The 23,361-nt window shown below is 35.4% G+C and overlaps 2 protein-coding genes across 2 annotated transcripts in view; both read right to left on the minus strand.

The window, feature by feature from the left end:
* LOC134541796 (neuropeptide CCHamide-1 receptor-like) overlaps positions 1 to 23,361 on the minus strand; it is a 60,621-nt gene that overhangs the window by 7,022 nt on the left and 30,238 nt on the right. The window contains exon 5 of the mRNA XM_063385478.1: positions 1,203 to 1,235. Coding sequence (XP_063241548.1) covers positions 1,203 to 1,235 — 33 coding nt within the window. The remainder of the gene's footprint in view (positions 1 to 1,202; positions 1,236 to 23,361) is intronic.
* LOC134541797 (melanocortin receptor 4-like) lies at positions 14,122 to 23,256 on the minus strand. Its single transcript, XM_063385480.1, has 3 exons — positions 20,874 to 23,256; positions 15,213 to 15,245; positions 14,122 to 14,178 (listed from the first exon to the last, which is right to left on the minus strand). The coding sequence occupies exons 1-2, from the start codon at positions 21,401 to 21,403 to the stop codon at positions 15,221 to 15,223; spliced, it is 555 nt and encodes a 184-aa protein (XP_063241550.1). The 5' UTR covers positions 21,404 to 23,256; the 3' UTR covers positions 14,122 to 14,178; positions 15,213 to 15,220.

Here is a 23,361-nt window from a genome sequence, read left to right on the forward strand (position 1 = left end):
TTTCAAGGACAAAGTCAAATTTCAAGGTCAATGTCAAATTTCAAGGTCAAGGTCAAATTTCAAGGTCAAGGTCAAATTTCAAGGTAAAGGTCAAAGTTCAAGGTCAAGGTCAAATTTCAAGGTCACGGTCAAAGGCCAAGGTCAATGTTCAATGTCAACAGTTGAGGACAAAAGTATGGTGACCAGATAATTATACTACATGGTATCGGCACACTCCAGCAGACGAAAACAAGATGGTGGTCTCCAGCGGATGAAGACAAGATGGCGGACATCATGTCATATCAGTTGATGATATATACCTTGGTACTGGTGGTGGTAGATCAGTCTAGGTAGCTTTCATGGAGGAAGGATCGACCGTTTACTCTCGCCGGGAATCGAAACAAGGACGTACATCGATATAATCAAACAGAATTCAAATACGTTAATTTTTTGATGAATTTTGAATTTTTTTTCATTAAAATCGGATAATAAATAAAGATTTTCAAGATGGCGTCCAAATTTCAAGATGGCGTACATGAAGTCATACTGCCGGATGATATATATGCTATGAAAAAAGTGGTGGGAGTCAGTATGCCAGCAGTCACTGTGAGGGAAGTATCGGTCGTCATTTTTATTTTTTTGCACTCGTCGGGTTCGAACCCAAGACTCCGAACTCCGTGTCGTAAATATATGTTTTTTCGATATTTTGATTAAAATTTTATTAATTGAATTTTTTTACAATTTTTTAAAAAAAAATCCTTTAAAATCGAATAATAAATAAAAAAGTTAAAGATGGCGACCGTAACGAAATTTGCAACGGTGACGTCATAACCCAATATGGCGGATAACACATCACCGGAAAGTTCGAGAACACAATGTCGTCATCCAAAATGGCGGATCCAAAATGGCGGATCCAAAATGGCCACCGGGGTCAAGGTCAAGGTCAAAGGTCAAGGTCACAACCATCCTAGATGGTCGCCGTGACGTCAGAGATGTGGCTCGGCACCTCGCATCACACCCAGAACCCAGGCGCTGGCGCCCCATTCGTATACTACTAATATAATCTAATAAGGACTCAGTTACTTGAAACCATATAACATATGAAAATAAACCTTTTCTGAATATTAATACATGCAGAATATTTTACTTATTCCTTAACTTTCTACTTTCTAACACAATGCAGACATAATAACCATTAAGAAAAAAAATTAACTGGCCCTTACCTGTATCAGTAATATTGTATGTGTTTGATGTATCTGGAATTAAAATTAAACACATTAATTTTTCATTTACAACAAAAGGAGACATAACAAACATAACCGAGTTCTCAATAAAAAGTGAAACTTTCTTTATTTTGTGGGGGGAAGCAAAAAAGCCCGCGAAGTGTAATTAATTAGGGGAGGGACAAGAAAGGAGTAAAAATAAATACTACGTATTAAAAGTAAAAAAAGAACGGACAAAGAAACGGACTACAATTGCCCGTGAGAATAAATACAGAAATACTAGTCCGTGTTAGGCTGGATTACAAGTAATATGTGTACATTTGTTTTGTATAAATTGCTTACGATATTTTTTTGTATTGTATAACCTAAATACATTTGAATTCGATTATCCGTGATTTTCGTTACAGTTCTGAGCCCTCCCCCCAATTACATCGGTTAAACAAGGTTCTACTATATTTATTTATTACTAGCCGAACCTGCCCGCTTCGCTGGACGTGAAATAAGGTAACTGCATTGAAGGCAAATAATTAAGTAATGACTGTTATACGCAAGACCCCATTAAAATTCGAATAGTAGTTGTGTAGAACATCGCGTACAAACAGACAGACAGAAAAAGAACTACTGTTTTACTATAGTAAGATAGGTAGATTATTCTTACATGTTCGCATCTATGCAGCATATGAAAAATCTGTATGCATAGCCCAATACCTATCTATAACCATACGTAGTTGCTGCCCACGACTTTTTCCGCGTGGAATTTGGTATTATCTTGCACCATTTAGAAATTTAAACATTATAACATAACAGTTGATACAGTTATAAGTAGAAGTTTTCTTATGTTCACAAATGATAATTTTTCTCACCTCTATTTTAGTCTTTGCAATAAAAATATGTTACTTCCTAAATTTTGGGTAAATATGTTTCTACTTTCAAATGTAATGTCGGGAAGACACTTCATAAAATTTCTTTGTAAACCACATTTACTGTTTTCCCGTCTTGAGCTAGAATGTAAAGATTGTCTGCATAACTGACCCGCGAGCAAGCCACATACATATGAGAAAAACAATCAGATCTTAAGTCTACACCAGCTGCCTTAAGGCTCTGACCCTGAGACTTTTTTATTGTCATCGCGAAACAAACTGCTATTGGAAACCTTGTGTGCTTGAACCCGAAAGGGAAGTTATTCGGGATGATCGGTACGCGTGGTATGAAAACAGTTTCACCTGAGCCACATCCAGTAAGAATCTCAGCTTCGATTATATTTCGTTGTAGAGCAGTTACTTTAAGTCGGGTTCCATTGCACAATTTTGGGGGAGTAAGGTTCCTCAGAAACATTATTGGAACACCGACTTTGAGAACAATTTTGTGATCAGGAAGACCACTTGCAGTGAGAGAACTCAAAAACTCAACTGGATAATTACTGGCATCGTCCTGATTTAGGACGATGTTAAACGATGTGTAAACTAAATCAACCCCACTCAATTCGTTTAAAATTTTTTCATTGATTGCAGCAGCTTGGTCATTTCTTGGAGTGAGTATGGCACGTTCACATAACCACGTATGTTCCTGATGTTGTATGTTTGACAGATCCCCGAATACCGAACGTATGAGTTCGTCTTCTGAAGATACGACTCTGCCAAGTATTTCTGGAAGCGTCACCTGACCGTGTTGCTCAGGGAGGGCACCTACTCCAACTTTTAATAGAACACCGGAAAATTCTTGCGCATGAAAATTACCACCCAGCTGTGCTCTCATGTTAATTGTTAATTGCAGTTTTTTTATTCGAGGCCAGAGGTAAGAATTCTTCAGTAATGCTTTGATTTCATCGGCTCTAGTCCCTCGACTTACAACTGGTAGAGTTTGCCGAAAATCTCCAGAAGAGAGTAGTGTTACATTCCCCATTGGCATTTCATCGCGCCTAATGTCCCGTAGTGTCCTGTCCGCAGCTTCAACTGCTGTTTTTCGCCATCGTGCATTCATCCCAAACAATTTGCGAGCAATCTTGTAACACTTTTGCCATATCACAATTTCTTGTTATCGAACATGTTGGTGATTCATTAGTGTCTAAATCGATTGGAATTTTTAACATAGCATGAGCTGTTTTTCCACCAGGGGGTAAAGTAGTTGCAATTCCTGATGAAGCCACTGCCAGAGCAATCTTACCTTGTCGCCTGATCTCAGCGAGAATTACTGTTGCCACGAAGGTTTTTTCAGTACCACCGGGGGCGTCCAATAAAAATAGCTTCCCTTCATTATGAAGTACGCTTCGTATGACTGTTTGAAATATATCAATTTGTTCTAGATTGAAACGACCACACTGGTCATTTACTGTGGTGGTCAATGTTGCAGTATTGTAGCTAGTCTCAGCAACATATTCGCGATTGAGGCGTGGTTGATCGGGTAGAATTTAGGGTACAGGAAGGCCATATTCACTACGGAGTTGCCCCCAATCGAAAACACAATATCTTGAATGGAACAAAGGCAACTATTGATTGCTCTTTCGTCATTCGTATCAATTTCCTTGTCTGAATTGTTTTGTAGGAGGCGTATGAAGTTATTCTCAACATGTACTCGGCAGCTATGCAGATTTAAAGTTTTAAAACAAAAAAATAAAACGCTTAAACATAATGTTTTGGTTGTATCCAATTGGAAAATAGATAATGTGTAACATTGGTGAATATTAAAATATGAAACCTACTTCACATACTCATTCCTTTCAGCTATTATTTGTTATCTTTGCTGGCAGCTTGAAGAGATGGAAACCAACCCGAAAACTCACACAATAATAAAACACAAACTTGCAACCAAACACAACCTTACATATTGTAACAATTACCAGAAAAACACGCAACCACAACAAACAAAGATCCTGATATGAATAAAGGAAATAAATCTGTAATGATTCATAGATTGATTTTCAGAGAGAGAGACACCTATTGAATGTCTATAAAACTAACTTTTTATGAGAGCAGATTTTCATGAAATAAATCATGAAATCATTCAACGATAAAAGCTGTTTATTTAACTAAGCGGACGGGTTCGCCCCAAGGAGAAAATTGACGCGGCGAGACCTCGTGGACATAGAGAAATGACACACACTCACTATTTATGTGTCTATGAAACATGATTTTCTGCAAAAAGGGTATTGATAAATTGAAACAAATATGGCGACACTACAAACTGCCAGGATTTTATTTTTTCTTACTCTCTACTTAGTTCCTTACAATAGCAAAACTTAATGGCTTCTTATAATGATTATATTGTATGTCATAAAATTAAGATTTCTTTTCTTTCCTTGAGCCGATTTTGATGAAATAAAGCTTATATTTCTTTCACTGCTACGCTCAAGTTAACTTGAAAACCCCATTAAAATTCGTACAGTAATTTCGTAGAACACCGCGTACAAACAGACAGACAGAAAAAAACTACTGTTTTATTATAGTATAGATTATTTTTGTAATGCCTGTAAAACGAAGGAAAAAATTAACTCAATCTTTGCATTACAAACATTATTTTACAGCATTAATTTTACTCCGATATGTTATTGTTTATAACAGTATCTTTTTCACAAGTTAGTTGGTATATAATAATAATTTAAATAACAATTAATTAATTTTAGTAATTTATTAGAGATTAATTTTACAATTCCTAAATTTGACATTCAACATTAATATGAAGACCTGATTTTATTAGATCTCGTCTAGTAGGTACTGTGTCAGTTTTCTGGAACCAAGATGAATAAGTATATATATATATACATATATATATATATATATATATATATATATATATATATATATATATATATATACCAAGAAATGAGTTTTGTGAATTTTGAGGAATGAATAATTGTAATTGATAAATAATATTTTATTCAAGATTTATTTACATTCCTCGTAATTTCCTCTTTTCTTCAAAAAGCTATTGCATACTTTCAAAACAGTAAAATGCTTCATCCAAATCATAGTGTAACAGAGTAGACTTCTTTAAATGTTTATTTATTACACTGCGAAATATGTAGGAACATGTTAAACCAACTTACAAAAACAAGTAGCAACAAAACTTGTTTTTTTTTTTTAAATTAAACTTTACATATAGATTTAAGAGAGGAATTTAAAAACATATTATTTTTAATAAAGGTTGTTAAGAAGCACTTGAAAATAAGAGTTGGTCAAATACAACACTTATCACTGACGAAAATTCGTTAAATTTCTCCTTTGCTTCCGAAGCAATCAACAAATATTATAGAAAAAAACATTTCAGTAATTGATTTTCTGTTGCAGAAATTAAATTTACATTTTTATTGCTCATATCTACGTCATGTTGTACTAGAGGTTCGTTAATAAGATGGTGTTTTTCCATTTAAACTTATTACAGTATAATAACTCAAATAACACACTGTTAAAAATATTCCTTGCTCGAATCGTATTGAAAACAGATTTTTTAAATAAAAAACCACATAAATCATAGTAAAGTTGTAATTAATGCTTTTTATAAAAGATAATCAGAATAGTATGTATATATAATTCGATTATAAATTATAAAAATTATCAAAAAATATTTTTAATTTATGGGTTGTAATGACGAAAGAGCCGTTCAAAGTTAAATGCACATTTTATATCCACACTTCGTCTACAGCTGCTGTTCGCTGTTGCACTATGGGCCGGTTTCACAAAATCTGTTTAAAGTTTCGTTTATCTAATCGAACGATTAATTTAAACAGGACATTAAAGTACTGATTATCATTTGACTTTTTCCCAACGTACTTTTAACGAGTGGTTAACTAAACAATGGTTAAGGGAAATATGGCAACCAGGCGATGACGTATCGGATCGCGATTGGCTGTCGTGCTACCTTCGTTTGTTACTTTTGGCCAGTGTTTAAGGTTCGGTAAGAGAAAATTGTAAACAAACATCAATAAGGACGATTATAAGCGGCTAAGATCAGGAAATTTTCTTGCTTCGGAAACGGAGTTACTTCCATCTTTAGTAGAAAAGTATGCCAGTATCGTAGAATGCAAGGAAACCGATGCGGTTACATGGCGACAAAAAGAAGATGCATGGCAAAGGATTACTTGTTACGTGCGATAATAAGTAACATGACTAAAAAAGGAATTTTTATGTTGGATACGATATTTCCTTTTATATTTTTATTCCTTTTATACGTCAAGTTACTTGATATCGCACGAATTCCAGAAAAAAAAAAACATGTTTATACTCACATGTTTACATAGCCAAATAAATTTCAAATGGAAGCTCCCACTAAAAGTACTTTTTTTGTTTGCTTGTAATAGCTTAACAAGAAAAAAGCCATTACTAAAATGTCTGTGGGCACTTCCAACTGTCTTTCTATTTTTTGCAACAGTGCTAGGACCGTATTTTTGCTTAGCCGAAACCTCATTGCAAAATCACTGTCATTCATTTGAAAGTGATTTGGTCTTACTCGAAATATTCGTGGTCTATTTAAATAATCAACAATATCTTCATCATCATCATCATCATCATCATCATCATCATCATCACCTTCAAACAAAATGTTCAATTCATTCGCCATCATCACTGCGGCACTTCAATCAATTATCTCTGTTTTGCACACCATGTGGTTTCAAACAGCTTCAAAAATATACATAACCTCAAAACTATCAGCAGTAGTCAACTCATAGGAACCTCTTCTTGTGTTTAACTTAACCATTGGTTACCATCAGTTAATCGGCCGATTACTGTTAACCATATATTGAGAAACAGGTAATTCTGCTAACCAGCACTTACATTTTAATCAGAATATAATCGGACGATAACCAGACTTTGTGAAACCGGCCCTAAGAGTCATTATCTATCATTATAATAACTAAACTTAAAAAAAAATTATTTATTTACGAGTTACTCGTATATTGGTCGAACAGTCGATTCAATGTTAGATGCACTCTTTATATCCATCTATGACAGGTCTTCGCTTTTGAGTTCGTATCATTTTCTACCGTTATGACAGCACGGCTTAGTAGTTGTGTAGAACACCGCGTACAAACAGACAGACAGACAGAAATAGAACTACTGTTTTATTATAGTAAGATAGATTATTTTTACATGTTCGCATCCATGCAGTATATGAAAAATCAGCATGCATAGCCCTATACCTATAACTAATCTTAGTAGCTGCTGCCATGCTTTTTCCGCATGGAATTTTGTATTATCTTGCTCCATTTAGAAATTTAAACATTATAACATAACAGTTGATACAGTTGTAGTAGTTTTCTTATGTTCACAAATGATAGTTTTTCTCACCTCTATTTCAGTCTTTGCAAAAAAAAAAAAAATATGTTATTACCTAAAGTTTGGGTAAATATGTTTCTACTTTCAAATGTAATGTCGGGAAGACACTTCATAAAATTTCTTTGTAAACCACATTTACTGTTTTCCCGTCTTGAGCTGGAACGTAAATATTGTCTGCATTATTGACCCGCGAGCATGCCACATACATCTGGCCGTGGGAAAAACAATCAGACCTTAAGTCGACACCAGCTGCCTTAAGGCTCTGACCCTGAGACTTATTTATTGTCATCGCGAAACAAACTGCTAATGGAAACTGTGTGCGCTTGAACCCGAACGGGAAGTTATTCGGGATGATCGGTATGCGTGGTACGAAAACAGTTTCACCTGAGCCACATCCAGTAAGAATCTCAGCTTCGATTATATTTCGTTATAGAGCAGTTACTTTAAGTCGGGTTACATTGCACAATTTTGGGTTCCTCAGAAGGATTATTGGAACACCGACTTTGAGAACAATTTTGTGAACAGGAAGACCACTTGCAGTGAGAGAACTTAAAAACTCAACTGGATAATTAGTGGCGTCGTCCTGATTAAGGACGCTGTTAAGCGATGTGTAAACCACTTCAGCCCCATTCAATTCGTTTAAAAATTTTTCATTGATTGTAGCAGCTTGGTCATTTCTTGGAGTGAGTATGGCACGTTCACATAACCACTTATGTTCCTGATGTTGTATGTTTGACAGATCCCCGAATACCGAACGTATGAGTTCGTCTTCCGAAGATACGACTCTGCCAAGTATTTCTGGAAGCGTCACCTGACCGTGTTGCTCAGGGAGGGCACCTTCTCCAACTTTTAATAGAACACCGGAAAATTCTTGCGCATGAGAATTACCACCCAGCTGTGCTCTCTGGTTAATTGTTAATTGCAGTTTTTTTATTTGAGGCCAGAGGTAAGAATTCTTCAGTGAAGCTTTGATTTCATCGGCTCTAGTCCCTCGACTTACAACTGGTAGAGTTTGCCGAAAATCTCCAGAAAAGATTAGTGTGACATTCCCCATGGGCCTTTCATCCCGCCTATGTCCAGTAGTGTCCTGTCCACAGCTTTAACTGCTTTTTTATTCGCCATCGTGCATTCATCCCAAACGATTAGAGAGGAATGTTGTAACATTTTTACCATATCACAATTTATTGTTATCGAACATGTTGGTGATTCATTAGTGTCTATATGAGAGCAGATTTTCATGAAATAAATCATTCAACGATAAAATCTGTTTATTTAATTTAATTAAGCGGATGCGTTCGCCCCAAGGAGAAAATTGACGCGGCGAGACCTCGTGAACATAGAGAAATGACACACACTCACTATTTATGTGTCTATGAAACATGCTTTTTTTCTGCAATTTAAATTGTAATACACAAAAAGGGTATTGAAAATTGAAACAAATATGGCGACACTACAAACGGTCAAGATCTTTATTTTTTCTTACTCTCTACTTAGTTCCTTACAATAGCAAAACTTAATGGCTTCTTATAATGATTATATTGTATGTCATAAAATTAAGATTTCTTTTCTTTCCTTGAGCCGATTTTGATTAAATAAAGCTTATATTTCTTTCTCTGCTACGCTCAAGTTAACTTGAAAACCCCATTAAAATTCGTATAGTAGTTTTGTAGTACACCGCGTACAAACAGACAGACAGACAGAAAAAAAAACTACTGTTTTATTATAGTATAGATTTTACGGGTTACTCTATATTTGGATGCGATCCATGGCTGATTTTAACTGTGGAGTTCACATGATTTTCTACCACTATAAAAGCTTCATTTTGAAAAACTTTATTTAAAAACAAAAAAACGCAAACAAAAAAACATTATTTATAGTTCCATAACTGTACCATCATAGAAACTACACCAGATTCTCATTTTTGATTTCTGTGTCGTGGTGAAACAGATGCAAAGAAGAAGAAAAAATGTAATCTCTGTAAACTTTTAAAGTTGTAGAATTTTGTTAAAATAAAAATGTATTTCATATGAATTAATTTAAAAGGAAAACAAACTCAGCAGCAACTAATTGATGAATCCCTGTTTTAAGATATGTTTTTAAAACTAATATAAGTTGATTTTAAAACCAAACGATAAATCAGATCATTTACATGTAATAAAATTTTTATTAACAAGTCCTTTTTTATAATTATAAGGTGATCATTTGTAACTTTTGTCCATGTAAGCACATAAACGCGCGATAAAATGAATTAATAATATGTTAAGGGGAGAGAGAGATACAGGAAAAAAATTGCTATTTGGTTTTAACAGCATGTAACATTTTATTAAACATTCACAATTGCAAATACAGATTCGTTTATGCTTTATATGCATTATTCCTTGACGAGCCTAAACAAATAATGAATGGGAGTTATGCATAGTTTTCTCCATGAAGCTGCTGTTGTTTGGTTTTGAATTTACTTTTGAGAATCATAACAACCGTAATAAGGTCTCAAATACTATTTTATAATAACAGGCAATCTCTCAATATATCTATGCCTTAACGAAGGTAAAATTTAAATATATATAACAAAATATTGTATTTGCCTAAAAAAATTAAGAGACCAAGATGGCATCGTTCGTATCCCTCGCCTTCAATGTCACAATAAAATTGTTGAAATAAAAGTTGGTTTAAGGAAAACAGCGGTCAAATGTAATAATGGTGGCATTCGCCCCAGAACACCCAACGGAAACCATACATTACGCTTGTAATCGAACCCTTGATCAGCTTTTGTGGGAGGAGAGTGTCTGGAGGACTTTATGGTCACCGCCTACTATAAAGGTGACTCAGATTATAATTAACTCAGATTTTTAAAAAAAAATAGCACTTTTATTATAAAAAAATTCTCAAAAATGCGCGTGCGATCATTTTGTGAAGAACTTTATTTTTTAATACTTTTCAAAAATTTCATTCAGTTTAAAATGTTACATTGTAAGAAGCAGGAAATAAATTCAGTAAGGTTTCTTCTACATTCCACTGGTTATTAATACTCCATAAAGTTTTTCATTACATTGCAAAAATAAACCCTTAATTATTCAGTCTTCTATGAAATAAAAAAGAGCTATTCTTGAAAGAAACACGGATATGACAGGAGTTTTTAACCATTATGTTTCATAATAAAATACACCACAAAAGCTCACGGAAGTGAAAAAAAAAATGTTAGCTGCAAAAAATAATCGTGGCAAAGGGCATGAGGGAAGCTACAGCCGGCTGTAGTTCGACCTCCGCAAAATGCAACCCCGGTAAACGTGACCTCTCCTTCCCTCTTCGTTGGACCTTTGTCCTTTATTCCCCTACCCCCGCTCCATGCCAAACCCAGGCGTAGCAGTCACGCTTGGCTAGACATTCTTCCGCCGCCGCGCACAGGCGAAAGCGACGCCTGTCGGCGCCAGAGCCCTGCCCTCTGTGCGGGGCGGACGCCGGCAGCTTCTGATGTCCCGCAAGGCGTCTTCCCGACCCATGGACTGTCTGCCGGCGCCAGCCCTCCGCCCTTGCACCCTCACCAACCCCTCTAACCCCCCCAGTCCCATCCCTTCACCGCTCCTACACGTTAGCCCGGCAACGCCTCCCAAGGGCGGCCTGTCGCTTCGAATTAAATTAGCTGGACAGGGTATGCAGCCAGGAGTAACCAAACACAACCAGGGCGTGGTCTGGGAGGAAAAAAACTTTTTCCTTTATTTTACTTGTCACCTCATCAACTGTATTTCTTAATTATATAACTAAATATAATTATTTTTAGGAATATTAACGGCCTGATATTTTGAATTTTGAAATACTGGTACAAATATTTTCTTACTCCATAATATCCAGAAATTCTTGAAACATACAACATACATAAAATGCGAGTTGTAACTTTATGCAAACTAATATTACCAAAGGAAAAAAAAATTGGTTATCTGTAAAGTCGGTTTACGGACGATAGTTTAACGTGACGTCATAACAAAACATTGATGAAATGATTGATCCAGATGAAAATGAAATATAGTATTCGGCCTGAGACTGAGCCGTAATAGGTTTTTGCAACCAAACCATTTAGGCATTAAAAATATGTTGTATTCGGCCTGAGACTGAGCCGTAATAGGTTTTTGCCACCAAACCATTTAGGGATTAAAAATATGTTATTCTTTGAGGAAGTAATTTTTTAAATTTTTCTATCTTTTGTATGGTAAAATCTACCTCTGCATACTTTTATGAATGAAATTGAATCATTTTTATTGAATTATCACTATTTTGTATGAATACAAAGAAGGAGTGAAATGAAATCTACAATTTAATTGATAAATTTACTTTTATTTGCACTCATTAATTCAAATATATTTATTACTTTTGTAGTGTCGCGCGCACCGTATTTATTTTCACAAGTACAAAAATGTAGGTATACCGGCGGCGGGGTTTCGATCCGCTAACCTTTGGATTGGTAGTCAGAGATGCTAAGCGCACGGCCACGAGGCAATATTGGAAAAAAATTGTTTCAGATGTTATATATATATTTATAAACAATTTGTTTTGTGTTGTGGAAGTTTTAAAAACGTATGTAGTCCATCATGTTTATTTCTCATAGTGGTAGGCGGCAAATTTAAAATATATTGTGAGCTGCTAGTCGGCCGCCATGTTTATACTAACTTCAATATCGTAGAGAATTATTTACGCTTTTTCGCAATTATACATTTAACGACGAAGTTTGTTCGTCGTGAAATTAAATGTAGAATTTAATATAAATGCTCTGGCAGTTAAAAAATGTATTAGTAAGTTTAAGAAAGAATTTCGGCTTTAATCTCTAACCCAGACGCTCGTGGTGCGCTGGGGCCGAGATTAAAATTCGACGAGAATATTTTACGTTTTTATCTCTTACAGTGCTCAAAATGATATACAATTGTAGCCCCGGGCACGAAATTTTTGTTTTTAATTTATTAATAATAACGCCCCTCGCGTTAAACAAAGGAAAATATTTATTAACGAGTGCCTGGTTTCCGCGGAAAACAATGACCGTAATGGGACACATCGTAGTGGGAAAATGTGCGTAACGGACAATTTTTCGTGCGTGCAGCCGGCGTTCATCATTTATTAGACATTGTCACGTCAAAAATTCATCCATTGAATAATCCACAGTACAGAGTTAAAAATATATATACTTATCCAAGGAAACATAACAAAAAAAAAATTCTGTTATGCTTGACAAATATTTTCAAAACTACAAACAACTTGATTTGTGTTTGTATGCAGCTTATTTCTAGGCAAGTAAAATGAAGTTATTTTTCATCTGACCGAATTTCTAAACGCATATAGTGTAAACGCTTTAAAACCAATGGGAGGAGATATTTCCTGAATCCTTACCTCTATGAAACAAAAATACGAGTGCGCTTGTGAAACGCCAGGAGTGGTCATTTTATAACTTCGCTTTATTGACACGAATAAATAATTAAGAATCATAGATAAGCAGGTAAAATTGAAGACTACAAGTTTTAGGTTAAAAAAATTTATTCATTGAATATTAGATGTGGCACAAAGAGGAAAAAACTACACACAGTAGAATAATGGATTTACTTAAAATTCAGAATTGTTATCATTACTTTTTAAAGCTTAACAAAACCAAAACAATATTAAACATTAAAACCATATTTAAAAAAGTGTTTATGAACATTAAATAAGATATAACTCAAAATTTAGTATAGTCTATTTTTGTTAATTATATATAAAATATAACTTATATAAAGTAACATGATAACTAATTAAAATTAGAATTTAAATATTCAATTTATATTAAGAATAATACTTACTGTCAATAATTCATTTCATTGGTTATTTTTTGCATGTATAAATCAAGCATTTGTTTATCGCTACACGCCATTTGGAACATGTACAATAGAGGGCGAGAGGGTTAATACAGGAGTGCAAAAACCTCAAGCAAACAGACGTCGAGTAAACAGTTAGACACAATAATAAATCCATATTAAAGTGGTCGATGAAGACGAAACACACCATGAGCACGTACTCGAACGTGAAACACAGGACGTAGTTCGCCACGAGCATGACCACGACTCGGATTGCTCCGCGCAGCTGAGCCAGCTGCTTCGCTCGACTCTCCCCGGGAACGGAGACGGAGATGTATTTCAAGGTCCTCGCCGTCAGAGCGCAGAAGAAGGCGATCAAGAGAAGAGGGAGGGCGTAGCCTACGGTGAACTCTATGCAGATGTATGCCAGCTCCAAAATTCCATTCCCCGAGAAGACGAGGAACAAGACCTTGGCAGCGGCGACGAAGACCCAGATGGCAGCGACGACCGCCGCGCACCACTGCCTTCGCTCCCTCGGCAGCACGAGAGTGTCCCTGGCGCACGACCTCACGGACAGGAATCTCTCGACGCTCAGCGCCGCGACGGAGTACACGGACGCCGCCTGGGCGACGTTGCCGACGAAGCTGCGGAAGGTGTTCTCAGGGAAGACCCGTGGCTGTATCTGGATGTTGTCCTCCGGCACGTTTATAGGCGTCAGGCAGATGACAAATACCATGTCGGAGATGGCCATGTTCAAGATGTAGATGTTCACGCCGGTTTGAAGTTTTCTGTGGCAGCAGAAGGCGACAAGGAGGGAGAAGTTCTCGAGAAATCCTATGGCGATCAACCCGTAGAGGATATACGTGTTAAAATTATATATAGCAATCAAAATCAATTCTGCAACAAAAGAAATTCCATAATAGTTGAACAAATATTAACTGGTTTTATTATAAATAAACTAAACTTTAAACAGTTTATCAAATTAATGATCTTGCATATGTTTTGTGTTATTAGCCAATACACATCGAACAATTTTACATAGAAAATAGCATCAAATTGAAAAAACAATATAAATACCCTAAAATGTTTTGAAATGAAACGTCTTTTCAATTCAGAGGTGTATGACTACAAGCATGTAAAAAAAACTATTATACTCATATCAAAAAATGTTCGCCAAATATTATGGTTTATAGTTACAAATGTTTTAGCTAAGTGAAATTTTTTAACTTAATTGTAAATATATCTCAAGTAAGTTTCACATGCAATACTGAATTTATGAGTGAATTGTATTTATAAGCTATATTTTATAATTTCGCGAAGTAAATTTACACTTTATGTGTTTGTATACTAATCATATGCAGCAAATTAAAATGAGATATATGCTTTTAATAAACATTATCCAGGTAATACTTCTGTACATTGGATGAAATAATGACAAAAATATCAACTGTTTTAGATGACAAAACTGTAACTATTACAATGGTGCAATTTGATTAAATCAATAATTTGGTTCAAAAAGTTTCAAACATTTTCCAATTTTTTTTTAAAAATTATATATATTCATTTATTTTTCTACAGATTTGAAGTAATTTAATTTTGTTTTTTAAACATATATGTGATAATTTTTTTTCCTTTTTTTATAAGTAGTTAATAAGATTAAAATCTATATGTGAAATTAACTACATTCCAAAACTTATTTGAATATTGTTGATACAAATTATTAATAAACATTACTTGAAATTATATTCTTCCAAAATTATTCTTTTATCTAATAAGGACTCAGTTACTTGAAACCATATAGCATATAAAAATATACCTTTTCTAAATAAAAATACATGCCGAATATTTTACTTATTCCTTAACTTTCTATTTTCTAACACAATGCACACATAATAACCACAAAGAAAATAATAAAAGAGACTGGCCCTTACCCGTATAGTTAAAATTGTATATGTTTGATGTATCTGGAATTAAAATTAAACACATTAATTTACATTTACAACAAAAGGAGACATAACAGACATAACCTGGTTCTCAATATAAAATGAAACTTTATTTTTTTGGTGTGGGGGGAGGGAAAAATCTTGCGATGTGTAATGTTGGGGGGGGGGGGGGGGTTAGCCTGAGCTAACCGGCAATATTGAATTACGGAAAAAGGAGGTGGCAGAGAGGCAGGTGATACTAAGTCACTTTCCAAAACGCTACATGTATTTCGGAAACTGGAGCAGGCACAAACACTTAACATATTAATTACTGGCTCCTACAAGTTACTATCGAGTCTATATTACTTAACCTAATACGTCACTGTTCTGTGTCCTCATGAGGTATCAATACTTTCGAAGTACCTAATTCCCTGTATACCTACGATTCATTAACGTCACTGGTTTTCTTGTTGAAACCTGAACTGAATTTCTTTCACCCTCAAGTCAAACCGCCTACAAGGAAGGGGGAAGGGGGGACTAGCGAACACCGTCCCAGTTCATTAAGCTCGCGTATAGTTTTAGACGTCAAAACACAACGGTGGACACGGGCCGATTCTGCCCCTCAGACTTTCCAGTACGTGCCTTTATAATCGCAGCCGTCGGAGTCCGTCGTAAACAGGATACCACTCATGTGCTAGATGTAGAGACCGAAAATGGGCTCTACCACCAATGGCGGCGAAGTCCTGTAGCGACCGCTGGGCCGCTCGACATGGACGAAGACTCAGGTGTGCAGTCCGGCTGTAAGCTCGCGAGCCGGCTCGTGCGCGGGCTAATATGCCCGGCAGCCGAGTGACGTCACGTGTTACGTAACCGCGGCAGTCCTCTGACGTACTGCGGTACCATTACACTAGGCGAGACTGCACGAGGATCGGACGTCCCGGTCGTACACCCCGCAATAAGGGAAGAGAGAAGAAATGAGTAAAAATAAATACTACGTATAAAAAGTAAAAAAGAACGGACAAAGAAACGGACTACAATTGCCCGTGAGAAGAAATACTAGTCCGTGTTAGGCTGGATTACAAGTTAGACTTTTACATTTGTTTTGTATAAATTGATAACGATATTTTGTTGTATTGAATAAACTAAATAAATTTGAATTCGATTATCCGTGATTTTCGTTACCATGCTGAGCCCCCCATCCCCCCATTACATCGGTTAATCAAGGTTCTACTGTATTTATTTATTATTATTTTTGTAATGTCTATAAAACACGAAGGAAAAAATAACTTAATCTTTGCATTACAAACAGAATTTTACAGCATTAATTTTACTCCGAAATGTTAATGTTTATAACAGATTTTTTTACAGAAATTAGTTGGTATACCAAAATTTTAATTTTAATAATTTTATTAGAGATTAGTTTTGAAATTTTTAGATTTGACATTCAACATTAATATGAAGACCTGATTTTATTAGATCTCGTCTAGCAGGTACTATGTCAGTTTTCTGTAACCAAGATGATTATATATATACTATTATAATTTACAATGAAAGGAGTTTTGTGAATTTTGAAGTGTGCATAAGTGGTTTTGTTAAATAATATATTTTTTGAAGCTTTATTTACTCCTCACACTTTCTCTCTATTCTTCAAAAGGCTATTACATACTTTTAACACAGTAAAATACTACAGTCAAATCATAGTGTAACAGAGTAAGTAGACTTCTTTAAAAGTTTATTTATAACACTGCAAAATATGTAGGAACATGTTAAACCAACTTACAGAAACAAGCAACAACGAAACTTGATATGAAAAATATTCAAAAATTACATATAAATTTAAGAGAGGAATATAAAAACATACATTTTTTATAAAGGTTGTTAAGAAGCACTATAAAATAAGAGTTTGACAATTACAACACTTATCACTCACGAAAATTCGTTAAATTTCTACTTGGCTTACGAAGCAATCAATAAACATTTAGAGGAAACATTTCAGTAATTGATTTTCTGTTGAAGAAATTAAATATATATTTCTATAGCTCATATCTACGTCATGTTATACTAGAGGTTCGTTAACATGATGGTGGATTTTCATTTAAACTTATCAACAGTTCAATAACCTAAATAACACACTCTTAAAAAATATTCCTTGCTCGAACCGTATTCGAAACTGATTTATTAAGTAAAAACCCACATAAATCATAGTAAAGTTGTAATTAATGCCTTTATAAAAGATAATCATATTGGTATGTATATATAATTTAATTTATGGGTTATATTGGCGAAAGAGCCGTTCAAAGTTAAATTCACATTTTATATCCACACTTCGTCTACAGCTGCTGTTCGCTGTTGCATTAAAAGTCTTTATCTATCAATATGACAGCTACACATTAAAAAATTAATTTTTAATTTACGAGTTACTCGTATATTGGGTGAACAGTCAATTCAAAGTTCGATATACTTTTCATATCCATCTATGCTGTTGAGTTGCCGTCATTTTATACTATTATGACAAGTCCTTTAAAAATTGGTTTTAATTTACAGTTTACGGGTTACTCTATATTTGCGAGCGATTCACGGCTGCTTTTCACTGTAGGGATCGCATGATTTTCTACCACTATGACAGCTTCACTTTTAAAAATAAGTGTCTATTTAAAGACGAAGAATGCAAAACAAAAAAAATGAAGGTTTTTTCATAGTTCCATACCTGTACCGTCATAGAAAATAAACCAGATTCTCTTTTTCGATTTCTGTGCTATGGTGAAACAGACGCAAGGAAGAAGAAACAAATGTTATCTCTGTAGACTTTTAAGTTTGTAGGATTTTGTTAAAATAAAAAGATAGTTAATGTCAGTTAATTTAAAAGGTTACCAACTCAGCACCAAATAATTGATGAATCCTTGTTTTAAGATATGTTTTTAAAACTAATATAAGTTGATTTTAAAACTGAACGATAAATCATATAATTTAAATGTAATGACATTTTAAGTATAATTAATACAAATTAACATATAGTTAAAAATTACTATTTTATACTTGTAAGGTGATCAATTGTAAATATGGTCCATGTAAGAACATAAATGCGCGATAAAATGAATTAATAATATGTTAAGGAAGAGAGAGAAACAGGAAAAAAATTGCTATTAGCTTTTAACAGCGTGTAAACTATTTTTAAACATTCACAATTGCAAACTTAGATTCGTTTATGCTTTACAAACATTATTCATTAACGAGCCTAAACAAATAGTGAATGGGAGTTATGCATAGTTTTTCTCCGTAAAGCCGTTGTTGTTTGGTATTGAATTTACTTTTGAGAATCTTAATAACCGTAATAATAATGTCAAAAATACTATTTTATAATAACAGGATATATATATATATATATTACCGAACGTAAATTTGAAATATAAAAAATATATATATTGTATTGGCCTAAAAAATGTGAGACCAAGGATGACAGCGTTCCTATCCCTCGCCTTCAAAGTCACAATGAAATCGTTGAAATAAAAGTTGGTTTAAGGAAAACAGCGGTGAAATGTATTAATGGTGGCAATCTCCCCAGAATACCCAACGGAAACCGTAAATTACGTTTGGAATCGAACCCTTGATCAGCTTTTGTGGGAGGTGAGTGTCTGGAGAACTATATGGCTAATAGGTCACCGCCTCCTATAAAGGTGACTCAAGATTATAATTAACTCAGATTTTTAAAAAAATAGCACTTTAATTAGAAAAAAATTCTCAAAAATGCGCGTGCGATCATTTTGTGAACAACTTTATTTTTTAATACTTTTCAAAAATTTCATTAAGTTTAAAATGTTACATTGTAAGAAGCAGGAAATAAATTCAGTAAGGTTTCTTCTACATTCCACTGGTATTAATACTCCATAAAGTTTTTAATTACATTGCAAAAATAAACCCTTAAATATTCAGTCTTCTATGAAATAAAAAGAGCTATTCTTGAAAGAAACACGGATATGACAGGAGTTTTTAACCATTATGTTTCATAATAAAATACACCACAAAAGCTCACGGAAGTGAAAACAAAAAAAAAAAATGTTAGCTGCAAAAAATAATCATGGCAAAGGGCATGAGGGAAGCTACAGCCGGCTGTAGTTGGACCGCCGCAAAATGCAACCCTGGGAAACATGACCTCCCCTTCCCTCATCGATGGAACTTTGTCCTTTATTCCCCTCCACCCCACCCCCTAAACCCAGGCGTAGCAGTCACGCTTGGCGGAGCATTCTTCCGCCGCCACGCACAGGCGAAAGCGACGCCTGTCGGCGCCAGAGCCCTGCCCTCTGTGACGGGCGGGGGTTGTAGAGAAGGCGGAGCGGACGCCGGCAGCTTCTGATGTCCCGCAAGGCGTCGTCCCGACCCATGGACTGCCTGCCAGCACCCGCCCTCCGCCCATTCACCCTCACCAACCCCTCTATCTCCGCCAGTCCCGCCCCTTCACCGCTCCTACCCCTTAGCCAGGCAATGCCTCCCAAGGGCGGCCTGTCGCTTCGAGTTAAATTAGCTGGACAGGGTATGCAGACAGGGGTGTCCAACCACAACCAGGGCGTGGTCTTGGAGGGAAAAACACGTTTCCCTTCATTTTACGTGCCACTGCATCCAGTCAAAACTTAGGTATCTCTTGTTCTTAATCATAGACCTACATGTATTGAAATTTAAAAAATATTAATGACATATATTTTGAAATATTCGGTATTTTCCAAGAATACTTTTCAGAAATATTATTATGCCTATGTGTTTTGCTTCCTTAAAAGTTTAAAATTTACATTAAAGTGAATTGAATTATTTACAATAAAATTTTACCAAAGGTAAAAAATCCATCCAATTTTGAGTTTTAACTAGTATTGAGTTAATTAGTATTTTTTTAAATGTGAAATACGTAAAGATTCCATTCTGCATAACAAATCTAGTTGAAGATACAAAAGGCATGACTTGTTGTGGCTGTTTACGGCCTACATACTTAGATGCTAGTAAAATTAATTATTTTTCATTGAGCAAATCTGGAAATACATGTACTGTAAATGCTTAAAATTCAATATAAAAGAAGATATTCTCTGGAGGCCTACGTCAGTGAAACAAAAACTTGAGTGATTTTTATATTTTCTGTTTAGTTGCATGACTATAGATTTAAATATTATTATACACATTACTGAATGCTCTGGGTTAAAGTGCAGAAATCATCTGCACTTAGTAAAACAAATTATTTATTTAAGATTTAGAATGCTTATATTTGTTTTTTAAAGCAAATAAAAAAGGGAAATTAATAAATAAACACATATACCTTTGAGAAAATTTTCTTAAACATTAAATAAGAGCTGACTAAAAATTTTGTTAGCTAATTCTTAAAAAGTATAAAACAAATTACTTACATTATTGTACATGGTTAAAATTAAAATGACAAATTAAAATTATTTTATATTTACAACTAATTTTACTGTCAGTCATTCGAATAAAGTGTTATTTACTTGCCCACATACTTAAAACAAGCATTCGTTAGCAGTAACACGCCAGTTTAAACAGGCACAATAGAGGACGAGAGGGTTAATACAGAAGTGCAGAAACCTCAAGCAAACCGACGTTGAGTAAACAGTTATACACAATAATATATCCATATTAAAGGGGTCGATGAAGATGAAATACAGCATGAGCACGTACTCGAGCGTGAAGCACAGGACGTAGTTCGCCACGAGCATGACCACGACTCGGATTGCTCCGCGCAGCTGAGCCAGCTGCTTCACTCGACTCTCCCCGGGAACGGAGACGGAGATGTGTTTCAAGGTCCTCGCCGTCAGAGCGCAGAAGAAGGCGATGATGAAGAGTGGGAGGGCGTAGCCTAGGGTGAACTCTATGCAGATGTATGCCAGCCCCAAGTTTCCATCTCCCGAGAAGACCAGGAACAAGACCTTGGCAGCGGCGACGAAGACCCAGATGGCAGCGACGACCGCCGCGCACCACTTCCTTCGCTCCCTCGGCAGCACGAGAGTGTCCCTGGCGCACGACCTCACGGACAGGAATCTCTCGACGCTCAGCGCCGCGACGGAGTACACGGACGCCGCCTGGGCGACGTTGCCGACGAAGCTGTGGAAGCTGGTCGTGATTAAGACCCTCGTCATGACTTCCATCTGATTCAATGAAATGTTTATGGGCGTCAGACAAAAAATGAATACCATGTCGCAGATGGCCATGTTCAAGATGTGGATGTTCACGCTTATGCGAAAGTTTTCTGTGGCAGCAGACGGCAGCAAGTAGGGCGAAGTTCCCGAGAAATCCTATGGCGATCAATCTGTAGAGTATATGCATGTTAACATTATATATAGCAACCAAAATAAATCCCGTAACAAAATAAATTTCACGGTAGTTGTCAAAAACAATAAATAGTTTTATTTAATTACTATTCATTACATATTTTAGTAGTATGATTTTATCGCCTATGCGTAGCGTGATAGTGGCCAATAATAAGATTTATGATTTCTGTGTATAATACCACCAAACTGAAAATAGTCATAAATAAAACCTTACCAAACATTTTGGTTCCTGTTTTAAGTTTATTTCACTCTTTTGTATATGTATCTGAAGTGGATTTCACAAGTCCATTACAGTTTTAGTATTTATATCTTAGGTAAATGACTTATATTAAGGGCAAGTATTATTAGAAATGCTACTGAATTGAATGAGTGAATTTTATAAAATATGTTTGAGGTTTTGAAATTGTTTCAAGTCAAGTTATAATTTTTTTGTATGTATATATATATATATATACATACTAATATTATAAAGCTGAAGAGTTTGTTTGTTTGTTTGTTTGAACGCGCTAATCTCAAGAACCACTGGTCCGATTTGAAAAATTATTTCAGTGTTGTATAGTGCATTTATCGAAAAGGCTATGGGCTATATTATACTATCAATAACATAATAGATCCTTACTAAAAGTCTAATTTAGAATCAAATGCGTTGGAGGGGGTTAGATACAACATGCAGTACACGTACGAAGTGTGTGTTGACAATGCCGCAGGCGCTAGAAGTTTATTTCCTATTGCCTATTAACATTGTTGCCACGCACTAGATGCCTTATCATTCTTAATTTTCCCATACAAGTAAAAAACACCCGTGAGATGTTAACAACGAAGCCATCAGTACCCTCATAAGAGTTCAATTAGTATTTAAATACTTTTTATCACTTTAACCGCAAACCTAAACTATTGTTTTTTTTCCTCTCTCTGTGTTTAGTTAGTTTTTTTATTGCCCTTTTTTTCAAGTATATATATTTTACAGACTTGAAAAATTCACAGTAATGTTCCTTATGTTACGCATGATGACATTTTCCGAAAATTAGATCCCATGGGTGGTTAAACAAGGCAACAGTGGGTACTTTGTCTGCATGAGAACAGGATTTTGCATTGTTCATGCCTTCTGCGTCTCCATGGCAACGGGCATCGCGCGGCAGTGGCGTACCCACAAGGAGGGGCATGTATAATGAGCGGTGCAAGAGTGATCTGCCTGTAGACTGCCGTAGCGAAGTACGAGTACATCAGTTGTACGTTGCGTGCACGAGTCGGGAAACCATCGGTGCTATTCATTTTCTCTCCGGTACATTATACAGCATTGTAATAATTTTCACAGAATTTTTTTTTTACATTACTATGAATATGAGATGTGGCTTAATTTTAACCTATTAGTATAGCCGTGCGAAAGTAGTATAAAATAGGGGCTCCGAGATCTGGAGTCGGAGTGTGGTTGTGGTGTGTGACGTCACGGCAGCCATCTTGGACACAAAAATTCTTCAAAATGACTCAAAAAGTCCCGTTTTAAGGAAAAAATTCCCGTTTTCGAGGGGAAAATTCCCGTTTCGAGGGGAAATTTCTCGTTTTAGTCCTTAAAATACCAGCAGCTAGAAATGTCCATATGTAGGCTTAAGCATCCATGTCTACATCCTACGATACGCCTCTGACGTCATCATGGATAATGTCGTCACCGTTGCAATTTCCTTTACGGCCGCCATCTTTAAAATCTTTATTTACTATCTGATTTTAATGATAAAAATTTAAAATTTATAATAAATTCAATTAATAAAATTTTAATAAAAACTATTTAAAAATCATACTTTTTCGACACGGAGCTCGGAGTCCCCGGTTCGAACCCGGTG

Source organism: Bacillus rossius (assembly GCF_032445375.1).
Source record: "Bacillus rossius redtenbacheri isolate Brsri chromosome 4 unlocalized genomic scaffold, Brsri_v3 Brsri_v3_scf4_2, whole genome shotgun sequence".
Lineage (NCBI taxonomy): Eukaryota > Metazoa > Arthropoda > Insecta > Phasmatodea > Bacillidae > Bacillus > Bacillus rossius.

What these genes read in the sequence shown, in the direction of transcription:
- LOC134541797 (XM_063385480.1), bottom strand. Translation starts at nt 21,403, where the DNA reads ATGGCCATCTGCGACATGGTATTCATTTTTTGTCTGACGCCCATAAAC. An exon ending in GTCCTGTGCTTCACGCTCGA is followed by an intron (nt 15,246 to 20,873) that starts GTACGTGCTCAT and finishes TTTTAATTCCAG; the next exon opens with ATACATCAAACATATACAAT.